The sequence below is a fragment of the Astyanax mexicanus genome, chromosome 9 (genome assembly GCF_023375975.1).
Source record: "Astyanax mexicanus isolate ESR-SI-001 chromosome 9, AstMex3_surface, whole genome shotgun sequence".
Classification (NCBI taxonomy): Eukaryota; Metazoa; Chordata; class Actinopteri; order Characiformes; family Acestrorhamphidae; genus Astyanax; species Astyanax mexicanus.
The window spans coordinates 10697376-10708433 of record NC_064416.1 but is presented as its reverse complement, the minus strand read 5'-3'; the positions used below and the strand labels follow the sequence as shown (position 1 = coordinate 10708433).

The 11058-nt window shown below is 41.0% G+C and overlaps 1 protein-coding gene across 7 annotated transcripts in view; it reads right to left on the bottom strand.

The window, feature by feature from the left end:
* Nucleotides 1-28: 28 nt before the first annotated feature.
* Nucleotides 29-11058, bottom strand: part of lrch3 (leucine-rich repeats and calponin homology (CH) domain containing 3) — a 52243-nt gene continuing 41213 nt past the window's right edge. For 6 of the 7 annotated variants that reach the window (XM_022679479.2, XM_007243985.4, XM_007243988.4 and 3 more), the window contains 4 exons: nt 10921-11012; nt 10631-10768; nt 9749-9826; nt 5515-9343 (listed from right to left, as the gene is read on the bottom strand). In XM_022679479.2, the coding sequence (XP_022535200.2) occupies nt 9149-9343; nt 9749-9826; nt 10631-10768; nt 10921-11012 (503 nt within the window). In that variant the 3' untranslated portion in view covers nt 5515-9148. Of the gene's footprint in view, nt 4039-5514; nt 9344-9748; nt 9827-10630; nt 10769-10920; nt 11013-11058 lie in introns of those variants that run through there. The other variant, XM_022679481.2, reaches the window with a different exon arrangement.

Sequence of the window (11058 nt, the reverse complement as noted above, 5' to 3'; positions counted from 1 at the left end):
ACATCTCTATGCGCCACCATCTTTTACCTTTACCTTACGCTTTGGGTTGCAATCAGTGTTTTTTAATTAACTAATTAATCCTACCAATAAGGTGTGGAGCTACTTTGCTTACATATCATCCATTGTAAAGCATGTTTTGACAACCTGTAAAAAATGACCAGATCTCGGAAAGCTGTGGGAGAACAGAGGTGGGATATTCAACAAAGATTAGTACTCTAGCATGTTTTACTACACCCAGAGTCAATTTTACACCGGAGTTCTCCTTTAAATTTGAATTAGAGGTGGACCAAAATATATTATATCAGTTTTGTTCACGGTGGCGGACTTAACATGTATCGGAAGAGGCATGTGCTACCTAGTCTTTACCCTCCTCGTCTTGGTGTCACTAATGATAGGGAGAGTCCTAATGAGTGGTTTGTGTAACTGACCATGTAAACTGGGTAGAAAATGGTTTAAAAAAAAAAGTCAGATTAAAAAGGTAATGTGAACAGAGGTGGGCCAAAATATCATATCGCTTTTGTTAAAAATACATTATTGATATGAGGTCAAATATCAAATAGCGTTTTTACTAAAACATAGGACATCACAGAGATAGAGGGGGAAAAAAAAGGTACTGAGGAGAAAGGAAACTGGACGATGTGTAATTGAGGGTTTTAGTGGCGAAATAACAAGGCAACAGACCTCTGAAATATTTGGACTGATGTCTTTGTTCCAATAAAATAAGTTGGCTTCAGTCACAACAGCGCTTTGTTGCTGACGAAATGTTTGAATGTGGCCACAGCTCAAACCTCAGCTTAAATAATTAAGAACGCAAAATAACAGTTCCTGTGGCCGAATATGCACTTTTTAAAAATGTTGTGTGAATAGGGCCAATAGCCTTAGCCAAAGCCCATAGAAATAGCCAATAGCCAATAGCCACAGACCTTGAGCCATAGACCTTAGCCTGTTTGTGTGTATGCACGTCATTAATACAGTGCACACTTCAGACAAATGTCAGATTAAAAAAGTAGTGTAAACAGACTATTAACAAAACAAACATCAGAATTAGTGAGAAAACCGAACTCAGGCCACTTTTACCTGCTGTGTGAATGTGTATGAATAGCCTTAGAGACCCTAAGACCAGCAACTGCAAAACAAGGCTGTAAATAAGTGTTTCAATCTTTAACAGTGTTCACGTCTCCAACCCCAGTAATAGTGCGTCGCTGTATCACTTTAACATACTAAAATAAACCGCCTGCGTTTCAGCTATCAACTAAGTTATAAGTTGCGCTAAACCAGCAGGGCTCTACTGTAAGTGTAATTTAATGAAGTGTCCATGCAGCTTGAAGATACAGCGAGACAGCACCCCCCTGTGTCAAAATATATATTTATATATACGTACATCATTTCTGATCAATGTCTTGTGCAACATTAACATGTTTACCTTTAAAACGAGGATCACTGTCCTACTATAGAGGTGCAGCTTACATTATTCTAATGCCTAAAATTAGTGTATTTTATATTAACCATCTTTTTTGACCCAGTGCAGCACTATCTATCCATCTTCTATGATAGTGGAGGAGATAGTGTTGATCTGTGTCACTCTATTGACTCTTTTCCACTGCAGGACTACAGGTCAGTAAGGGCACGGCGTGTAGTAGCGCTTCGTTTCGTGCCTATATGGATCAGTTAGACCAGTCATGCAGCCGTCAGCCAATGGTGTTGGCACTTTAAACAGGATGACTCACTGAAGAAATTCTTGACTGCAAGTTTTCACACTGGCTACCCCATCCCATAAAGCTACAGTGGCAATAGTATGGTTGCAATAGGCCTCGTCCAATATCACTCCTACACTGTTAGCATGTTGACTATGGGCCTTATCCCACTTTTTTACCGACCCTGCCAGCATTGCCACTACAGCTTTAGCACACCAGTCCCAGTCCAACATCACTACTAAGTTCATCCAGCATCACTACAGCAGTGTTAGCACACTCTCTTTGGGGCTTGTTGCACATTTCTACAGTGGCATTAGGATACTGGCTACCAGCCTCAACCCATATCAGTTCTTATCGTTAGCACACAGTCTGTTGGTCTCGTCCCACATCTCTATTGAAACTTTAGCACACCGCCTACAGGCCTCATTACATATAACTACTACATCGTTAGCATGCCTTCTACAGACCAGCCCCACATCACTATCACAACACTAGAACATTGGCAAAAGGCCTAGTCCCATATTGCTACTGTGGTGTTAGCATGTTGGCTATGGACCACATTCCACCTTGTTACCGACCCTGTCCAAAATTGCTTTTACAGCTTTAGCACCCTGGCCCTAGCATTGCTACAGTGATGTTAGCACACAGTTTTTAGGCCTAGTCCCAAATTACAACTGTGGTGTTAGCATGTTGGCTATGGGCCACATCCCACATCACTAGCGGCCCTGTACAACATTACTTCTATAGCTTTAGCACACTGGCCCTGGTCCCATATCACTACAAGACTAATCCAGCATCGCTATGGTGACATTAGCACAGTGACTTTTGGCCTTGTCTCACATCACTATTGCAAATTTAGCACACAGGCTTTGGGCCAAGTCCCAAATTTCAACTGTGGTGTTAGCATGCTGGCTATGGGCCACATCCCACATCCCTAACGGCACTGTCCAACATTGCTTCTACAGCTATAGCACATCCATCCTAGCATTGCTACAGTGACATTAGCACACTGTCTATGGGGGTCCCATATCACTACCAGTCTTTTCCACATCACTATTGCACCATTAGCACACAGGCTTTGGGCCTAGTCCCAAATTGCAACTGTGGTGTTAGCATGTTGGCTATGGGCCAAATCCCACATCACTAGCGTCCCTGCCCAACATTGCTTTTACAGCTTTAGCACACTGGCCCTGGTCCCACATCACTACAAGGCTAATCCAGCATCGCTATGGTGACGTTAGCACACTGACTATGGGCCTTGTCCCATATCACTCCAGTCTTGTCCCACATCACTATTGCAACATTAGCACACAGGCTTAGGGCCTAGTCCCAATTTGCAACTGTGGTGTTAGCAAGTAAGAAAACTGGCTACAGGCCTCGTCCCCATTGCCAGCACACCAACTATGGACCTCATTCTTGTCTATTAACAGATCCATAGATTATTAAGGCTTCCCATGGATCGGTGATGTGACCCAAAGTACAGTTAGCTAGCTAAATTTGCTTGTTAGTATTACGTGAACTGTTGCCATCATGGGAGCTTAGAACTTTTCGGTCCTGCAGTGGAAAAAAAGGCAGATGACAATCGCATTAACTTCAATACTCACCCTGATTAATAATATCTGACATGCCCCAGTCATGATCAATAATAATAATAATTATATAATAATGTTATATTCTAATAATAATAATAATAATCATATGGTGCAAAAACAAAAGAATCGCTTAGAGAGATAACCATCATAATAATAATAATAATAATAATAATAATTATGATGTAATAGACAACTTACAGCTGGAAAAAAAAAGGAAAGACAAAAAGAAAATGAATAATCTCTCTATCTAGTGAATCTCACGCTTGCTGGTTCTGAGTGTGTGCAGCAATCGGACATCAGCGACTTTCCACTCCTCTTTTGTTTCCACAGTCTTTTTTTCACACTTCTTCTTCCTGTTCCTCTTCCTCCGTTAGCTGGTTAGCTGTGAGGGTCAGCCGGTGCTGTGTGTGTGTGTGTGGTCAGAGCAGGTGGGAGGTGACCAGCGGACCAGTGGTCCAGTGGTCCAGTGATGGGGTGTAGAGGTCTCTACAGCTCTCCAATAAAACACGGGAACAGATCTGAGAGTCTGTGTGTGTGGGTGTATGTATATATGTGTGTATGTATATGTGTGTGTCTGTCTGTGTGTGGAGGTCCTAAATGGCGAGGGTTCAGGCAGTGATGGGGTTGGCTGGGGCTGTGCTGGGTGAGGGTGTGTGTTTCGGTGGGGCCAGATCCAGAAGAGCTTGCACCGTCCCGGCCACCTGAGGCAGACCCCTCTCCTCCAGGATGTGGAGGGGCAGACACAGCTGGGACTGAGGCCATGTACACACAGGTGGACAAACAGCCAGAGAAAGAGATAAAGCGAGAGAGAGAGAGAGAGAGAGAGAGAGAGAGAGAGAGAGAGAGAGAAATGGGGGTGGGGTACAAACAAAACCAGAGAGAGGAGAAGGGCATGTCAATGGAATAACAAATGATGAAATGAAAAACAACAGAACTTAATCAAAATAATAGTAATAATAATAATAATAATAATAATAATGGCAATGAAGCTTTCAAACTAATACAGTAAAATAATGAAGAACGTTTAACTCAGAGAATAATTGATAAACAAAAATAAAACTGAAGTGAAAGATTAATGGAAACCCAAACCATGATTTTAGGGAAAACTGAAAAGGAAAGAGGAAAAAAGAGAGGGAGAGAGAGAGAGAGAGAGAGAGAGAGAGAGAGAGAGAGAGAGAAAGAAGTGGAATAGGGGTGGTGACATTTTTTCACAAAAAAATAAGAATGTAGGAGATTAAACAAAGTTTTAGTCATAAATTTACCTTAGTAGTGCTAATGAAATGCTAAGCCTAAGTTGACTCAGCTAACGTTACTATCCTAGTCCTGTACAGCTCGTATCTTTCAGCTGGAAAACTAAGTTAACTGATACAGAGCGCAATAATTGTTTAGCGATTTTGTTTCTTTTATCTGAGAAAAACGTAAAAATGAACCTGCCACTTGTTGAACCTGTTGACTCTTCCTTTAGTAACACAGTTGCCGTGAAGTAGGGCTGCACAAAATATAGTTTAAGCATAGTGATCATCATGTTGCAATGTTTTGATTATTGACACAAGAAGTAGATACACAGCGCTGTCTCTGTGTCTGTGTGAATGACAGGCTGTTGCTGCCTGTTCAAGAAGCGCAAAGGGGAGCAGAAGTAAACACAAGGTAACCACATGGACTCCATCCACATGGTTGGGCACGTTCTTGTAATGTAAACGCACGTGTCGAAAGCTGTGCACCTCAGTCCAGCACACTTTTGCGCAGATATTTCCAGTTACAGCTGAATTCACGCTTTTAATCCCAGAAAAGAACTCTCTTATTTACCTGTTTAAAAGTCATTTAAATGCCTGATTTGTTTTGTTGTTTTTCTCGGGTTTTGAGTGCTTGTCGCTGACTCAGCTCTTAATCTGCCTGGACGTGAGACAGCGTGTTGGTGGGGGCGGGGCTGGTTACGTCATTGGCCTTGGATTGTTTAATATTGCGATATATATCGTCGGAAAAAAAAAAAAAAAAAAACATCTGCAATGTTTTTTTTTTTCTTCTTCAATATCATGCAGCCCTACAATGAAGTATTGTAAAGAACTGTCCTTTGACATATCGCATATCACAAAATTACAGTACTGTGATATTGTATTGCCTGTTAATGCCCTGTGATTCTCATCCTAATAACTAGAGTTATAAATTAAGAAAAGGTGAGCAGAAAAGAGGGAAAAGGCAAGAAACAGAGTGAAGAACGAGAACAACAATCAGATTCCACCGTTTCAGGTTTTATTGTAAAAGTTGTGGGACAGAAAGAAGGTAAAAAATGTGTAGGAAAGTTAGGCAACAGGGTAAACGCACACACACGCACACAAAAATTCTGACAGGCTTTCAACCATCACTTCTAATCGTACAGACTCTGATCATCATCATCATCATCATCGTTACAGACACGCTCCACCATTCAGCTGCTCATGCGCCTCTTCTGAACAGAACACAAGGGCCTTAAACTGCCCAGCCGTGTGAAACTGCAGGACATGCAGATACATTAGAAAGAACATGATGGACAAAGATGTGCAGCTTTTGTCCGTGATTGTATTAGTTAGGCCTGTCACAATAACCATGTTTTAGGCAACCTACTGTCGCAGAAATAATAATTGCATTAAATTACATTATTGCCATTTTAAGACTTTATTATCATCACTGATGTGATGATAATACAGTTGCTTAATAATGCAATTACACAAGAGCCATTAACTTTGGAACATACAAATGCCTAAATATTATTTAACAAATAAATAAATAAATAAATAAATAAAAACACAGTAGGTAAGAGTGAGGGCCGTGCAAATGATTGATGTTATGTCTACAGACTCTTAACATTTAATTAAATTTTCCCAAAAATCGGCAACGCGATGTATTAATTCTACCAGTCAGATATTAAGGAGCAGTAAAGTCACTCCACAAAAGAACAGCGTTATGAAGGAGTTTCACTAAAGTATCTCCAGCACTGAGGCTGGAGAAGTATTAGCATTAGCCGCTAACTGCAGCTCTAGCTTTTTTGCCATTCAGAGGTGAGTATATTGGACTGTAGTCTGCTGGTTAAAAACAGCTACGTGGGACGAACCACTAGCTGATTGCACCTGGCACACAGGAACAATCAGGGTTCCTCAGTGTAGCACTGTCGGGCTGCATTTACTAGCCTAAGCGCTACTTACTACGGCTAGCGCTGATGCTAACCATGCTAAAATAATGGAAATCTAAGCTTATTGTAAATAAATGGAAGTGCTTTATTCAGGAAAGAAATCTGTGTAGATTAAAATCCAGTGCTTGTTCGACTTTAAAAATGTGCCTTATGTATGAAAACAGATACAATGATTGGGCTGAAACTAATAATTACTTTTCTAATTAGTCAATTAATCAATGATTATTTCTGCCAGGCCCTCCATCTTTGCTTCCTGTGGGTACGATTTCTGTTTCTAATCTAAACGATAGAAACTATAATCGTCTTTTTCGTCGATTATGTTGATTAATCACTGCAGCCCTGAAGTAGATAATGTAATTATTGTGACAGGCCTAATAGTAGTGGTGCACTCAGAGGACGCAGAGACGCTATAACACTTAATCCAGCCTAGAAGAGGCCTGTGGTAATAAATACAAAGTTTTAAAATTCAAGCATCTTTCTTTGAGCTCAGCTAATCAGGAGTAGAAATTGCAGACAGATGCCAAACATTCGGCCTGCATTCAAATTCATGGTTTACCTTTTGTGCTTAATAAACATATGGCTTCACGTGTTCTTCATATGCTTCAAACTTCGTTATGTGCTTTGTTTAGGGAAGAAAAACACACAAAAAAACGCAAACACAACTGCAGTAAGGCACAAAGGGACAGACGAGGGAAGTCTTCGATTTGGATATTTAAAAAAAAAAAAAAAACAGGGATTTGCCATTTTCTCCTCTCAAAGGATTTCATTTCATTCTGTCCTCATCATTCAGAAACACGTCTATATAAAAACCCCTCTTTTAAACTACGGGGAAACGTAGAAACAGGTAAGCGCAGCTGGTGACACACATTTAGCTAGCAGCCAACATCCAGCAGCAGGCCTGTTTCTCAATCTTAAGGCTGAGAGGAAGCATCCCCTCGGATGTGCTTCATCACCGAGTTCTGTAACCTGCTATTCAGAATATTGTACACTAAAAAAAGAAATCGTGCAACTCAGTAAGTGTAGTCCAGGTATGTGTAGTCCACGCATGAGTTTGTCAGGTGTGCTTAGGTCACAATAATGATTGTAATAATAACAATAATAATAATAATAATAAATAGGGATGCACCAAAAATGTTTAGGAGGCTGAATACTGAATATGTACAGCCTCTAAAAGAGGATCTGGCTCAGTTTTACTGAACACGAGCCGCTGGTGGAGCAATGGAGACTTCAGAAGGGAAAAAGTTTCTGACTGAGTGTGCTCTCTTTCACACCCCTCCAGTTTAAAATAAGAAAAAGAAGAAAAAGAAGGAAAAGAAGAAAAAGAAGGAAATAGAAAGAAAAAGAAATCGTGCAACTCAGTAAGTGTAGTTTAGGTATGTGTAGGCCACGCATGAGCTTGTCAGGTGTGCTTAGGTTACGATAATAATTGTAATAATGGTAATAATAATAAATAGGGATGCACCAAACATGTTTAGGAGGATACTGAATACCAAACTCGTGTTCTTTGGCTAGAACAGTTTAGCTGCATTGCTAACCGATCTCAACTAGGTTAAATTGGTTCATCTGCAATGTTAACACACAATAGTTGGCCTTGGCTGCACTGGAGCTGTTTACGTGCATTGCTAAAAGCATGGCTCATTCAAGCCACAATGCTAACAGACTGTAGAGCTAGCCTCAGCTGGGCTGGAGTGGTTTAGCTGCAATGCTAATAGACACGGTAAAGCTGTGATGCTAATAAAACACAGCAGCCAGCCTTAGCCTTTACTGTCTACAACAGTATATTATACTGTGGGTACTGTACACTGCCTGACCATAAAAAGTCACCACCAATAAAAAAGGTCACACACACTAATATTTGGTTGGACCGCCTTTAGCTTTGATTGCAGCACACATTAACTGTGGCATTGTTTCAATAAGCTTCTTCTGCAATGTCAAGATTTATTTCAATCCAGTGTTGCATTAATTCATTTTTCACCAAGATCTTGCAGCAGCGTTGATGATGGTAGAGTCTGACCGCTGCACAAAGCAGCTCTTCTCTATCCAGCACATCCCAAAGATTCTCAATGGGGTTAAGGTCTGGACTCTGTGGTGAACTCTCTCTCTCAGTCCATGTGTGAAAATGATGATCTCATGCTCCCTGAACCCTGAACTCTTTCACAATTCCACTACCATGAATTCTGGAATCTGGGATCTTGGAATATGGCCGTGTCATCAGGGAAGAAAAAATCCATTGATAGAATAACCTGCTCTATATTCAGTATATTCAGGTAGTCAGCTGACTTTCAGCACATACTGTTGCTGAACCTAGACCTGCAGATCAACTGGTAGGGTCATAAACTGGTTTTGTTGCTAGTTCTGATGTGCATTTAGTTTTTGCATGTTTTTTGTGACAAAATGTGTTTTTGGAGAGCAGCCAGACGAGCCTTTGATTTCGCAATATAAATAAAAATTGTGTAACTGGTAAAGTGTAATTGGTAGTGTGAAAGCCACAGCAACTGACAGACTCGTGACCAGTCCTGAAGTGTGTAAAGCACAATGATCTGACCACTCAAAAAGTCTAGTAGTGTGATCCAGGAGTTATTCAGCTAAACAGAAAGTGTATTTTTTTTGTTCTTCATTTTTGGTTGCCAAATTTTTAGTGCATCCCTAAGAAAAACAACAGCAATTCACACACTATCACCCAGCTTTAGTGCAGTTTAAATGCGGGGCACCAGGTGGCAGTATAGGACGCAGAGCAGGGACATAACTGACAGGTAGAAGAGGGCAAAACCAGCCAGCTGGGAAGGAGGCGAGGGCCGCAGTGGAGGCGCCAGAGAGAGCAAGGCCTCGAGAAGCCTGTATAAGTTTAGCGCCTCCCCCTCCAATACATCAGCCACTGAGCACAGGCATCCCTTCCCACGTCCAACACAAGCAGCACAGCACAAACAAACAAACAGGACACGGAGAGAGGGAGGAAGAGAAGCAGGAGGAGGAGTAGAAGTAGGTGATGGAGAAAAAGGGCAGTTTAAAAGCATATAAAAGATTGAGAGTAAAATAAGGAATGAATTGGGGAATAAATGAATAAATAAATGCACCATGGTTTGAGACAGAAGGGATAAAAGAGGGAGAGAAAAAGAGAGTTAGTGGTTTAAGCTGCAGCAGAAAAAGGTTAAAGGTTTGTTAGAAGAATAAACTAATAACCAATAACACTCTAAAGAAGCAAGCTGAGTTCTGATACATCTGACTAACATCTACCCAATACATAAAGAAAAAATATATAAAAATGTAATTTAGTCTGGGACAGATGTGCAGCTCACCTGAGGGACCCCAATTCTGCGACACGCCTCCAGAAAATTCTCCACATTCCTCCGACACTTGGCCATCGTCAGTTTGGGCTAAAAGGTAAAAAGCAGATGTGAAACACTGGACCGATTTACACCGGGCATGAACACGTACTTTGAATCTAGATAGTAGGTGCAAGATGTGAAGCTAAAATAATATCACAAACTTTCAGGCTATCATGATTATGATTTTATGCATGGATTCGCCACAAGATGACAATCTTCATTCAAGGGTGTTGATTATTATACCACAGTTAGTTCCGACCCTGCAATGTGATTGGCTGAGAGGCGTTCTATGAGTGCCATTATCAGCCGGTAATGCACTGTAACCGAAGCTCTCCACATACAGGTAACCTAGCAAAGATGGAGCGCTTACAAGCCAAACAGAGCAGCTACAAACAAAGCAGCAACTGAACTATTTGAACTTGCACAGTGTTTATTACCAAACTGATTTTTTTCATCCTTTTTAACTCAAAATCTTCCAATAAACAGCGATAATGGAACTGTGGTATAATTGCAATAATACACTCAAGGTTCGTGCTATAAGGTGTAATATTGACACTACTGTGCTGATCTATCTATGACCGCAGCACAGCAGTGCCAATATTACACATTATAGCACAAACCTTGAGTGTATTATTGCTTAAATATAATAAGCCTAAAATAATAGTGTAAAAATATGCAAAGCCTTGTGGGAATTACCTCATAAGGACACTTATTGTATTTTACGTAAAATAAGGCACACCAGTTTATAAGGCGCATTATGTGACACTAGTAAGGAACAGGGGTGTCACCATGTTTCGTAGCTTTAGTTATTCCAGTGTTATGACACATATAACTAAACACACAAACCCTTACCACTGCAGGTGAGGGCACGTGGATGCTGGGTACTGATCGAGGCCGGACGTGATTAGCCAGGTGACACAGCACAACCCCGTCCGTCAAGGCAGCCCCGAGGTCACTGGGCAAGGACACTTTCAACCGAGACTCAATGTTCTGCAGAAGAGCCACAAGATACACAAACTGAGTCATAAAGAGAGGTGGACTGTGTCTGTTTCTAAATGAAGAAGAGTTGGAGGTTACAGTGAGCTGATTGCTCAACCATTTAGAATATAAGTAAAATAAAAAGAAAATTCTGTACAATGAACCTTTCTCAGATGCTCCACCATTTCAGCTTCTTCTCCTGTGGGACCCGAAACTGGAGATGGTGTAGGAGTCGCTTCTTCAGGCCTTGATTCTCCTACACAGACAAAAATGTGAAATGACCAGGGCTGATCTGAACATTT